Source organism: Triturus cristatus, chromosome 3_1, assembly GCF_964204655.1.
Source record: "Triturus cristatus chromosome 3_1, aTriCri1.1, whole genome shotgun sequence".
NCBI lineage: Eukaryota > Metazoa > Chordata > Amphibia > Caudata > Salamandridae > Triturus > Triturus cristatus.
In genome coordinates this window covers 353,770,027-353,783,942 of record NC_140583.1, presented here as the reverse complement: position 1 = coordinate 353,783,942, position 13,916 = coordinate 353,770,027, and the positions used below count along the sequence as shown (strand labels likewise).

Genomic DNA, 13,916 nt, shown 5'->3' with positions numbered 1-13,916 from the left:
ATCCACATGTCTTAGCATACCTTTGAGCATGGGGAGTGTGAGAGTGACTCTTTGGGAAGTGTTTCAAAAAGGAAATACTCGTCTAGAGATTTTTTGTGTAATTGAACTCCGTGATAATCAGCAGCTCTGCTTAATAGTTCTATATAGCCTAAGTTGTCATCTGGTGGAGAGAGTTTAGTAAGGTAGAGATCAGGATCGTAACCTATGGGAGAATCTGTATTGTAATCCTTCCAGGGGTCTGCAGGTGCAGGATCATTGTCCCTGTTCCCATCCTCCTGATCATTAGGTGTGTATGGTGGTGGTGAATTAGTAGCAGTAATTAACAAGTGTTGTGTTTCCAGGGAAGGAGGTGATGGAGGAGGAGAAGGGTTATTACCCACGTGTTTCCTCTTTAAAGGAATGTGATAGGCTTCCTCGGAGTCAGATTTGTGTTTGAGTGGCAATTAGATCACAATAAGTCCAGTTTTTGGATTGATGTACAATTCCTTTTGTTTCAAGTCCGGTTTTGGAGGTGGGACATCGAAATGGGGCTCCTTCGATGGTATCGGAGCATCTTTATGTTTCAACGCCGAAGTTTTCAGTGTCGGTGTCTTGAGTGCCGAGGATTTAGGTTCAGAAGCCGATTTCGGCGTCGAAGGATGTGGGCCTGAGACGGGTTTTGGCTTTGACCCCGAAAGGTTCGGCTCGGCGATAGAGTGTGGATGACTCGATCCCAAACCGGAAGGCTTTGACGTATGTTTCAGTACCGAGTCTGAAGGTAGGGCGTTGGAAACCTTTTCTCGGTGCCGACCCTGGCCCGAAGGTAGAGGTGGGAACGGAGCGTTTTTCTTCGGCCGAGTTGGACTTTGGGGCAAAGGGGGTGGGGTGGGGTGGGGGGTGGTCACATCTCCGTGACCGGCTCCTATGTGGATGAAGACATCCCGCAAGGTCCCGTAATCGCCTGATAAGCCCTTACACATCCTAGAGGACTTACCCCATGGGGGACACTGGTGGGAATTGTCGGAGTGGACTGCTGCCGTTATAGCTCGAATAGGGAATTTATTCAGAGCAGAAGAGTTATTCTCATTCGAAGACCTTAGGTTAGAATTTCAACTCGCGCGAGGAGACTATTTGCTTCATTGAACAGTGTCAGGGGAGATTAGGAAACACTAGGGGGTGGGTACGGTGGAACCCCCTACTAACTGGAGTCGCCAATTAATAAGTACGACATCTGAGACCTTCAAGGCAGTCTCCTGTTTTTACAGAGCGCTAAGGGAAATATATTGAAACCCCTGGATGACCACCTGAAACAATGTAAGAGGGACCTGGGAGAATCGATTCCTGAGGGAGACTGGACAAAAATCCTAGAGCTGATCCTGAAAGCATCCAGAAAAGTCAGATTTAAATTATGAAACGTGTTATGTTATGTTAATAGAAGCTTGTAAAGCGCACGGTCACCGGAAGGTTTCATGGCGCTGATCATTAGGTGTGTCAAAGCGAGACGAGCTATGCGTAGGTTTGCTCAAACAGCCAGGTCTTGAGAGCCTTTCTGAACCCCATCAGGTTATCCAGCATCCTGATGGCCAATGGTAAGTTGTTCTAAAATCTAGGGGCAAGGTAGAAGATCCTGCACCCTCCCTGGCGTTTGAGTTTGATGACCGGAATAGTTAGCAGTTTAAGATGGGCAGACCGTAGATTACGGAGTGGGACATGCTTTACAATCATATGGCTAATGAAGTTGGGGCTTCTGCAGTACAAGGCCTTCTAAATCAGCCATCCGGTCTTGAAAGCTGCACGTTGGGCGATATGTAGCCAATGCAGTTTGGCTAGCAGGGGACTGGCCGATTGCCATTTAGGTTGTTTGAAGATTAATCTCGCTGACTGGTTCTCTACTATATCTAAGCGTTTGAGTAGGAACATAGGCAGACCGAGATAGATGGGAGTTGGAAAAGTCGAGATGCGATAGTACGAGTGCTATCACAACCTGAATGAGTCAGCAGATGGGTGATTTTCCTTATTTTCCTCAGTTGGAAAACACAGGAGGGGACTACTGTCCCCACCTGTCCACTGAGCGAGAGATCGGCATTTAAAGTGACTCCCAGGCTTTTTATGGAAGGAGAGGGAGTTGGGGGTGGTCCTAGATCAGTCGGCCAATAGTGTGGGCCCCAGACAATCTCGCTCTTCCCCGGCAAGACTAATTCTGTCTTGCCGGGTTTGAGCTTAAGATGGTTGAGATTCATCTATCGCGGAATATGAAGTCCGGGGAGTCCAATGTAAAGACGAGCTGAAGATCGTCCGCATAATTGAAGGTGTTTATCTTACTGTTTAAGGAGTTAATCAAAGGCTTTAAATAAAGATTAAATAAGTGAGGGGAAAGAGACGAACCCTGAGGGACACCGCATGATGTGGTGATCTTAGGAGCTGTAAAAGGGCCAAGTCGGACCGCTTGTGTTCTGCCTTCAAGGAAGGAGCTGATCCAGCTGAATAGAGAACCCTGTATGCCGGCCTGTTCGACACGGGCCAACAGAATGTTAAGGTCGACTGTGTCGAACGCCGCCGACAGATCCAGGAGTACCAAGGCCTGAGGGACGCCCTTGTCTGCGTTTGCTCTCAAGGTGCCCAGTACTGCGAGGATAACCGACTCAGTTGAGTGAGCGGGCCGAAAGCCAGCTTGATTAGGCTCTAGGTGTTCTGACCGTTCGACAAAATTAGAGAGGGACCTGGCGACGTGGGTCTCTAGGATCTTGGTCAAAAAGGGAAGGAGAGAGATGGGGCGATAATTAGAGGGATTCAGGGGATCAGTCCCTGTTTTTTTTAGTAGAGGGACCACTATTGCGTTCTTGAAGGCAGTGGGGACCTTGCCTTGGAGAAGAGACTCGTTAAGGAAGGAAAGCACGCTATGAGGGAGGGTGGACAAAGCGTCCATTAGGATGTGTGGAGGGAAGCAGTCATTAGGGGAGCCAGATTTGACGCGCAACATCAAATCTGAAAGAGTCTGAGGGCACATGGCAGGGAAGTGATCCATGATAACTGGGTTTGTTGGCAAGTTTTCCAGGTTTTCCATGCTGAGGGTAGTAGGAATGCTAGCTTTGATAATAGATATTTTGTCCAGGAAGTAGTTGTTCAAAGAGTTACAAAGATCTTGGGTAGGTGTCTGATTGGGAAGGGTTCTTTCAGCGCTGCAGAGATCATTATCTATGGTGAAGATTTCCTTCGGCTTATTGTGGGCATTTAATATTCTGGCCGAAAAATAGGTCGCTTTGGCTTCCAGTATGGCTTTCTTATAGTCTTTACGAGCTAGAGAGAACTACAGTTTGTCCTCCGTGGAGTATCTTAGCCTCCATTTTCTTTCTTTCTGACGGAGCTCGAGTTTTTGTTTTTTTTAGCTCGGTGGAAAACCATTTGCGGGCATCTATATGTCGAGTGTGTGTGAATTTGGTGAGTGGGGCATGATTATCGCAAGCCTTTAATAGCCATTCCGAGATGTTCTCTTCTATGGTGTTGACATCTGGGTTAAAGTCGAGTACAGACCTGACTACGGTGTTAGAGAATCCCATTTTAACGATAGACCTCCATTTCCTAGTTATGCCTCCCCCCGTCTTTATCTTAGAGTTAGTAGTGGCTGTAAAGTTGATTAGATAATGGTCAGACCATATGCAAGATGAGACAGTAGGCACCGATAATGTAAGGTTAGAGGACCAGATTTGGTCCAGAGTGTGTCCCTTTACATGGGTGGGGGAGGATAAGTGTTGAACTAGGTTCAGTTTGGAAAGTAGTTCCAATAACTCTGCGGCATGTGGCCCACCCAGGGCATCATTAAACAAAGTAATTCAAGACACCTATAAGCATGACACTTGCGTAATTCGTGACAAGGTTGGCCATTTGTTCGCTCAGAGAGCGTGGAAAGGTAGGCATAGCCTGAGGGAGTAGGTAAATTAGCACGAAAATGACAGAGCCGGTGATGGCATCTAGCTTAATAACTATGTTCTCCACCTCTGGGAGAACAAGAGGAGTAAGGGAGGTAATCTTGTAGTGTTTGTGTATGATAGCGGCAACCTCGCCGCCATTCTTACCCGAGGGCCGGTTAGCAGCTAAAATATAATAGTCCGAAGGAAGTGCCGCTAGGATGTCTGGCGCAGAATCTTGGGTAAGCCAGGTTTCTGTGATCAGAAGGACATCTGGTTTTTCAGAAATGAGCAGCAAAAAGATGTCTAGCCGGTGTTTGGCCAAAGAGCGAGTGTTGAGATAGAGGATGCGCAGAACGGTCTGGTTTATTGTTATGGGGGCAGAAGTAGAAGGCTGATGGGAGAAGGGAGTGGGGGGGAACTGCATGGCGGCGCTGTGCTAGATATATGCCGTTTTCCCTGATGCAATTGTAGGTAACCTGATCGAGGGGGGAACAGAGATTAGCTAATGATCGAAGTGTCCTGGAGGAGCATTTGATAATTTGGCCATAGTTTGTGGTCCCTGGGCCCGGCCTACACTTGGCATACCTTACCCCCACCTGGGTAAAAATGCTCTTTCAGGCAGCGGGAGCCTCATGTTCTAGGTGTGGCACAGAGGGAGTGGAGATATACCATATGTTGTGGTCCTGTCCAGCCCTGACGGAATACTGGGAGGAGGTCACGATTACTGTGGCTGATATTATGCAGAAGGAGGTCCCTTGCTCACCGGCTCTCTGTTTGTTAAGCTGGTTCCCATCCAGCTAAAACTAAGGTTATGAGTAGGTTTCTAGATCTGGCTCTAATACTGGTAAAGAGGGAAATTACCCTGAACTGGAAGGTGGCTAGGGGTCCCAGCATAGCGGACTGGTGCAGATGGTATATATCGGATATATAGGATTGCCACACAAGCAACACACAAACTGCACAAAGCAAAGTCAACACAACAGGTGAGAAGGCCTTGTGAAAGTAAACAAGCAGATGTAATTAGGATTAAAGCAGCAGATCGTTATAAGTATTACAATACATAAAATTCAGAAAGTGTCTTACGGTTAATAATTTTGTTTTTCCGTCCTTCGTTAGCGTCTTTAATTTTTCTGCAGCAGCTTTTTTACTTAGTTTCTTATATCCTTCTTGAGGTTTCATCTTCTCCTTGAGCTTCTGATGCTTTTCTTTCTCTCTCAGTTTTATACGTTTTGTTAGCTTTTTCTTTCTCCTTTCTCTTTTCTTATCTGTGCTTGTCTTCTCAGCATCTGCCTTTAGATCTCCAGCTTTGTTTTTTTCCTATGGCAGAAACACTTTGATCAGTTTACAAAATTATAAACTGAACCATGCTTTTCAAATTGCACATCCCTTCCATTTTGGTAGTCACTTTACTGCTAAGATGTCCTGAGTTAGTTCATACTACATGCATTTCTGTGCAGAATACATTTGCATTAATACCACTCATGGAGTGACACTCTTAGGTTCTTCATTGTATCAAAACATATAGAATTATAGATGCGTAATACAATGAGAGCAAAGCCGGAGTGGTCTATGAAGTCACTCAGAACTCGGAGGTGAAAAACATCCCTGTCATTAATTCAAGCGTTCCGCCATAACATTTTTGTATACTTTTGTGTGCGGTCATAAGCAGTTACTACCTACTACTCTCGCTCTGATTGTGGTAATGTTAGCACAGTTATATTGAATGCTGGGTTTTAATGCACTTACCTTGACCTCTTCAGGAGCCAAGAGGGCTGACTCGCTGACATGCACTGGTGCTACCTCTTCCATGGTAATCGCTGGCAGATTGGAGACGATCTTAACTTCTGGTATAGACTTGAGAGAAAAATACAATAGTACATTATTATTCATATTACGGACTTCAGAACACACACCTATCCCTTGTGATAGGACATGCCCATTTTACAGAAGTAATATACTACTTAAACTCAACTACTTTAGATATACGGTTGGCTACACAGCAAATGATTAAGGCAATGTCTTACTTTGTTCTCCCATTATCAGAAAGTTAATGTTTCCTTTTATTTAATTTAAGTTTAAGGACTACTGGGCCTCAATTACCTTACCAGTAAACCATTTACAAACTTAATACAAAATTAATCTCCACAGTCATGAACACATGCTCGTTACTATTTGCCTTTTCTTTCTGTTTAGTCAGAGTTAGCGCTGTGGCTCAAACAGTGTAATCCCACTGGAATCTAGCTACGCCTACACTGGTAGCACAACCAGGAAATTCAGGGAAGAAGCAAACAAGGGAAGGATGAACACATGCTAATTTCACAAGGTTGAAAACACTTTGCTACAGTGTGAAAGTCAACACACTAGCTGATAGCTATCACAAGTAAGTTTGCATGACTGGAATCCAAAAGACTATCAAAGATATTGCAATTGCCAACAGACCTCTGGCATATGGACCAGGACTCTGGAAACCTTTTCCCAAATGTTACACCACTTTCTCCCCAAATAATGACATACGATTATGTTCTAGACACAAGACAAAAATATACAGTTTGAGGGGACTGGAAAAGCATTTGAGTTTACTGAAGTGAAGGACATATTGATTTCAGTTCTTTTAGAGGATTTGGAGCCATCAATAATAGCCTTAGTAGCAAGACTTACAGGTAGCATGCAGGGAATTTCACTGGCCAACTATTACAAAAGGGAAACGTTTGTAGGATAAGTAGCACACCTCCAAAGGTTTAACAGAAAAGATCTCTAACAGGTGCAGGATGCTTATAAGAGAACAATCAGTGTTGGCTTGTGGTGGCGTAGATGGAAAGCAGAGATTTCAAATGCGGAGCACTAAGTAAAAAGCAGATGAAAAGAAATGATTCATGTAACCCAAACATGAACTGTTGTAGGAAAACAGCAGTGTTTATCTAACAGTAGAAGAGTCTTCATTTAAATATGTGGCACTGGTAAGCTCTAAAGAACTAAAAGACTGTGCAGCAATAAAAGAATGGACCAAAAAGCAAGCATGGATTGGCGGTTCAGACCCCTTGCAAAACGCATGGAAAAAAACCTGAACTATTGCCATTGATTTCTCTTTTTGGTGGTGATAAACTAAAAACGGTGTTAGGAACAAAAAGGAAATAAGGAAATATCCCATTGAACAAAAATTGTGCGGCTGTTACATTCCAACACATGTAGCTCAAAACGAGAAACTGTGATTACATACCTTAGCAGCTCATAGCTTGCAAAACTTCATTTTGGATAAGAAAGTTAATTATATGTCAGGACCGGAGGCGAGGATTATGCTATTCTCTCTCCGCTTTATCATCATAGCAGCCTCTAACAAAATTTTATCTTTCCAACTTATCATTTAAAGGTGAAAAATGTGAAAAACTAATAGTCCCATGAGATACAGGGAACACAGTTCAAAACACGGACAATCGGAACATAGCTGTAGTCCTTAGTGCAGCCAATCAAGGCCAAGCTGAGTGCGGAATATTCCTTTCTCGGCTCCGATCCCCCCTTTTTAGGTCGAAGGACCATCCGGTCTGCCAAAGGCAGAACCGGAAGTCCGGAGATTTAATGTTTCTTAGAGTGGCTATTTAGCCCGCCTCTCTTTTTGGCTCTCCTCCATTGGCTGGCTTCCTAAACGGAGGCCAGCCATTGGAGGAGAGAGCCGTCCCTCCAAATAGGCTCCGTCTTTTTCAGATTCGGGGGCGTGTTCCGTGCTGTTCTTTCCACTTTTTAGCCACGCCCTTTTTGGGCGTGTTTTTCTCTCCTCCTGCCAATGGCAAAAGGAGAGAAAAAGAAACACGCCGCCGCTGCGTTTCTCCGAGGCATTTCTGCTTCGCCTCGGAGAAAGGCAGCGGTGTGCTTGTTATTGTGTGTTCAATTGAAATAAACTCGGTTTTCTTTTGTAGTTAAGTGTGTTTTCTATTGACGGGTATTTGTGTGGGGTTTGACTGGGGAAAGTGCCTCCGTATTTAAATGCAGGGCACCTTTCTTGGGTGCCTAAAAAGAGCGATCTCTGCGCCGGGCACACGCATTTCGCAAGTCCGTAGTGAGGGGGGCGGATGGTAAATACTTTGTGAACGTGAAAAGCCACCCCCCCCTCCTGATCTATCTCACTCCCAAATATGTAAAAAAATAACTTCCAGAATCTTGAACGACAAAGACTCCGTAACCCTTTTGCGTCCTACGTTGCGCATTTTTTAATACACATTAAAATGCAGTCATTTAATATCCTGGAGTCTGTGTGCGTGGTTTATGCAGGGTGCACACACCGCAGTGTCCACGAATCCCAGCACTGTGCGCGTGTACGTGCGCGGTCTGTTGAACCAGCCCCTGTGTGAGACCATCTCAGTGTCATCCTCGTTGTGGGCCATAGCTACCGACCTCTGCCACGCTCAGACCCGGCTCCAAAGAGGCGCGAGCGGGGAGTGTGCGTGGGGGCAGAGGGTGCCAGGCCGTCTGCTGACCGGTTGCTGTCACTGTGTCACTGTGTGTTCATCCTCCCAGAGCACGGCATTCCAGAAACGGTTGCGTCAGGGGTGTTGGGAGAACGTGACGTTCATAAGCATCAAACATGTTTCTTCTTAAGTGTGAAATCCCCCAACATTTTTCTGTGTTTTGAGTGTTCTTTGAATAGAATAAATGGTGGTTTCCTAATTTGTGATTTGTTGTCTGTTGCTCTCCAGCATAGTTTGGGATGAAATGGAAAGCGCAGTATTGTCACAAATAGGGGAGCTGCCTTTTGCAAGCTTCAGGACTGTCTCTTCCGCTCTGATCTAACACTATGCCTGATGGACTTTCCTTTTCACGATGTTACGTTAGTGCGTTGTGCAGCTCAGGGCGCATTTGGATAGACAGACGGAGCACTTGTATATGACATGTGTTTTTACGGTACTCATTCGAAGTTGGAAATTACAAATGTGTTAACATATCTCGGAGTTTCGGGCAATTGGGCGCTTGTTTTACTTGTAATGTGTTTCATTAGCGTGGGTTATGTTTGAGAAGAACATGGCTGTCTTTGTAAACTCCTACCTGACACATATTATATATACACCATGTTTACTAAACCTCACTAGGTCTGGCGCGAGCCTTACCAAGACCGGGGCAGTTCTTTTATAATGCCTTTCGCCCCCCAAGGAATGTTGCCCCAGTACCGTTTACTGTTTAATGCGTGGTTTTACATATACCTTACAATGCACTCTAAATAAATCAGAATGCACACCTTCATTAAATACCAACACATTCTATAAAATATGTGCAAGTGCATTTCGTCGTTGTTTATTTGCGTGCACTTTTCACAGAGATTTATTTCATTTTAACAGCGCTTATAACGTGCACAGATTTCTAGGTTATTATACGTACATACCAAACAGGAACAGTACAAAGACTTTAAATTTTAATTGTGCTGCATAGAAAATTTAGCGCCTTACGTAGACTTTATATTTTGATTGTGCTGCCGCCATTAATGTTAGCGCCAATTCATTGCACAGCACACCTCCCCCCTCCACCCACTGCCATAATGCTGAGTAATGGCAGGCTAGCCTGTATTTGTAATATGTTGTTTATTTCCGTGCACTTTTCACAGAGATTTATTTAATTTTAACAGCGCTTTTAACGTGCACAGATTTCAAGGTTATTATACGTACATACCAAATAGGAACAGTACCACTCTGCTTACATCTCACTACCTCACAACATCATTCTCCCTCACTACATCACTGTTTCACTACCTCACTCTCTCCCACTACATAACTCTCTCTACCTCACTACTCCACTCTCTCACTACCTCACTACCTCAACTTGTCTCTCTCAAAACATCACTACCTCACTCTCTAGCTCACAACCTCACAACTTCACTCTCTCTCACTCACTACCTCAATCACTCTCTATCTCACTACCACTCTCTCTATCTCACTACATCACAACATCACTCTATGCTTATATATCACTACCTCACAACATCCCTCTCCCTCACTACCTCACTCTTTCACTACCTCACTCTCTCTATCTCACTACCTCACTCTCTATCTCACTCTCTATCTACCTCACTCTCTCTCACTACCTCACTCTCTCTCACTACCTCACTCTCTATTTCAAAACCTCTCTCTCTCTCTCTCTCTCTCTGCTAATACAATAGGTATCACATATGCAAAAAAAAGCTAATGCCAATAGAAATGACAATGCCATTTATTTAGGGATACAAAAATGATAAAAAAATGAGCAATACCAATAGCTCTACCTATAATATTGCCGAGACCATTGCATTGTAAATGCTTGTTTTACTGCTGCGGCCTCAAATAAGTTGTGCTTTTACTCTATCTGCAATATGTTTTGAGACCAGTGCTATTTCATTGCTAAGTGTTGTGTGTGGATCGCCGCTTTGCGCTGATCGTTTCCTGGCCGGGGAGTGTTTCACCCGCTCCTCGTGGCCGATTATTAATTTGTGCAGCGTCGCGGTGCGGTCCTCCGCCCGCCAGATGGCACTCTTACACCGGCGGCACGTCCTCCGCGACACATGATACCTGTCAGTTTCAAAGCGGACAGGTTCGCACACGTGCAATACCGGTGACATGTAGCCTGGAGACTGACGCCGGGTGTTAAGCGTGGTCTGTACTGTTAATCTCTGCAGCACTTAGGAGCCTTGATGCCAGAGTAAAGGTCAGTATTTCCTGATTGGTTAACACCCTCCTGGAGTCTGTATTATTTTTGGTGATTGGCGAGATCACTTCAGGGATCATGTTCCCAGGCACATTACCCCTCCTAATTTTGGCACTAAGGGGGAAGTTTTCCCAGGGCTCAGATCCAACTTACAGTGCAGCTTTGCCCACGCCAAATCTCTTGACTGCTCCCACAGACCCTCAGCTGCAGCCTCTGGCCTGCCCATATCCCCTGCCTTGTGGCGTGCTGGAAATAGTTTTGGGCCAAAACCTTTCATGATAACACCTGAATACTACAGACACTGGTCTGATCTTATCCCCCATCTGTGGTGTGCTGCATTAGCCATAGCAGGAAATAGCTAGATAAGTCACAGTAGCTTACTTGCAGGTCTCAGGGAATGGGTATGAGGACCTTGGGATGATGAGTTCTACTAAGCGGTGGATACCTCTATCTACCGCACGATGGAGAAGGCTATGGGCCCCATGGAGGAACGCCTTTCTCAACTGATTGTGCCTCAGTGGGCCAAAAGACTACAGGATGCGCCAGTGGTTCTGCGGGGTGATACATTAACTTTCCTGCTCTACTGGGGATACTGTTCGTTACTCTGCCGATTTTGACGGCCTCTTGGTGCCTTAAACTAATTTCTGATTTTGCATTTCTATAGAACTGCTGAGAAAACTTTATGGCATTGGCTCTGTATTGCTTTCTTTTTGAACTTGTAATAAAACCATTTATTCAATTGATCTAGAACTCAGTTATAAAGTGGGCCTATTTACTTAATTGACTATTTCTGATATTGTGAGGCATTGGGCGGTGCATTAACGTGGGGACACATTACTTCATGAAATTGAGGTTTAACACAGTCTCCAACCCAGTGAAATGTGGGCATTCACACGGAGTGAATTTTGGGGTGTCCAAAATTGTGAGGGCTCTCCCGCACTCACACATTCAAAAGGTTCCTATAATTTTAGGTGATTTTAATCGCATCTTTACAATACCCAGGACATCCATAGTCAAGGTTTAAACTTTCTCCTGCAATCGTGTGGCTTGCAACAATATTCCAAAGCTCCACCTGACATTACTTGTCACATGCTTGATCTTTTTGTCTCCTTTAAAATCACCATTAGCTCAGCCACCTCTACCCCCATGGGTTGGTCTGACCACTGGGTTGTCCAATTGCAGAATATTCTCTCCTTTACTTTAGTTCTCCAAAGACCCTACCTCACAACAAGTGAAACGTGATGTAGAACTGTGCCCCACACTTTTGCAAAGACTTGTCAAGTCTTCAACATCTTCAATGGCTAGCTGCCTGTGTCAGAATTTCTTTCACAATCCTGTGCACAATCCTCGCCTTCACTCTTTGATCCATTTAATTTCTAAACAACTTGCCCCTTTTACCACATCCAGACTCTTCACTTTTCTGGACTCTCTCTTCTTAGCATTTCCAGGCTTTGCAAATTCAGATGCGGTGGTTGAACTTCCTCTATCATCAACCTTTCCTTGTGGGACTCTTTAGTTTGCGAGCTCTGCTATAACATTTTCCACCTTATGTTCCCACAACAACTTAAAACATCTCTTTTTACCCGCAATATTTAAATTCTGCACATCTATGCAGGTCTCGCTTTCTTTCTGAACTAATACCCAAGACCAAGAGACCTTTTTGGCGATTACGAGATTTACAAATATATCTTAATTTAACATACTTGGTCAGCCTGATTTGCAAATGGATGGGCGGCCCTTGAAATGGCATAGCTGAGGAACGGATGATGGAATGCTACATAGAGGTTTACCACCATTAGGCTTGAATTTTATGGCCAAGTTACTTTAAAATTTATATTTTTCAATATCACATGTTGTCCAGAGGGTCTCACATGATGACAAAGTGCCAAATGTGCTTAAATTGTACAAAAATATACTTAGTATATTGGGCATAATTATTTGATATACATGTAGAGAAAATGTAACAAACGTAAATATCAGATTTAGAGGCAATGGGATCATCATCTTAATAACATATACTCACAGGCTTGGGTGTAAAGTGGAAATTAGAAAGTGCGTCTAATTTTAGGAAAAGAGAGTCCATCAACTTCTGAATTTCCACATGCTTTGGGTTTTCTTCTTCTTCAGCTTTTTTCTGCAATAATTGAGAACGCATAAAAGCAATCAATATCTAGAATAGCTTAACCACTAGCACCACACAGTAAAGCAGCGGTTCTCAACCACACAGAAAGGAGTCAAAACAAATAAGGAAACCTATAATTAATAGTACCAAAAGAGGGTCTCACACAACCTAATAAAAATCGATTCTGTTATCTGTAAAGAGTATTGTCATCTTGAATTAATGTATGCTTTCAGAAGCAGATCTCCTTGGCTAAAACATTTGCACTAGAGCTATTAAACGTGGTTACTTCTATTTAGGTACAATCGGTGTCAGATAGGTTTATCACAATCTGACATGAGCCAGTAAAACTAGCGATAGCCATTATCTTGAAATAAGAGCTGTTCCACTTAAAATAAATGCACAATATTGTGCCCTCACGCCCACCGTAGCATGGCATAGACTGCCTATATTGAACAGAAGAACAAGTTACTTACCTTCGGTAAGAAACATTAGTTAGTTAGATTCCTCACCTTAGAATATCTCCAGGCGTCAGACTGGATCCGGAAGATTTTTCGTCAGCAATACCCCTTGCACGTCGCTAGGCGTCGTCTGCGGCTCCGCGTTCGTCGTCGGCGTTGTGCGCCGGAATGACGTCGGAGTACTAAGACGCCGCCCTCGCGCACTGACGTCAGTTCTTGTACATAGCTTTCCGCGCCAGGAACGCAGAGCCATGCAAAGACCGACACTGGTGCCAAAAATAAAATCTAGGGGCCTGAAAAGGATAACCTTAACCCTAGATGTCGGTTCGCAGAACGGGGAGGATGGGTGGGTCGGTGAGGAATCTAACTAACTAATGTTTCTTACAGATACATCGTTACCGAAGGTAAGTAACTTGTTCATCTGAAAGAAACACGTTAGTTAGATTCCTCACCTTAGAATAGATACCCAAGCAATACCATCCCCGGTGGTGGGTCTGCGAACCAAGATCACACCAGAAAGTCCTGGAGGACAGAACGGCCAAAGAAGCCATCCCTCCGGACTTGGCTGTCAAGGCAATAATGCCTGGCAAACGTGTGTAGCGAAGCCCACGTTGCCGCCTGACAGATGTCCTGCAAAGGGACACCCCGTCCCAAAGCAGTGGTAGCCGCCGTGGCCAGAGTAGAATGGGCGCGCAGCCCAACAGGAGGGTCCTTTTTAGCCAAGGAGTAACAAATTTTGATGCACAAAACGACCCACCGAGAGATGGTCCGTTTGTGCACAGCTTTCCC

At 44.6% G+C, this 13,916-nt stretch overlaps 1 protein-coding gene across 1 annotated transcript in view; it reads right to left on the bottom strand.

Annotated features, from left to right (window-relative positions):
• Window positions 1-13,916, bottom strand: part of MPHOSPH10 (M-phase phosphoprotein 10) — a 169,686-nt gene that overhangs the window by 31,335 nt on the left and 124,435 nt on the right. The window contains exons 8-10 of the mRNA XM_085644088.1: window positions 12,571-12,681; window positions 5,634-5,741; window positions 4,971-5,204 (exon numbers count right to left, since the gene is read on the bottom strand). Of these exons, the coding sequence (XP_085500214.1) occupies window positions 4,971-5,204; window positions 5,634-5,741; window positions 12,571-12,681 (453 nt within the window). The remainder of the gene's footprint in view (window positions 1-4,970; window positions 5,205-5,633; window positions 5,742-12,570; window positions 12,682-13,916) is intronic.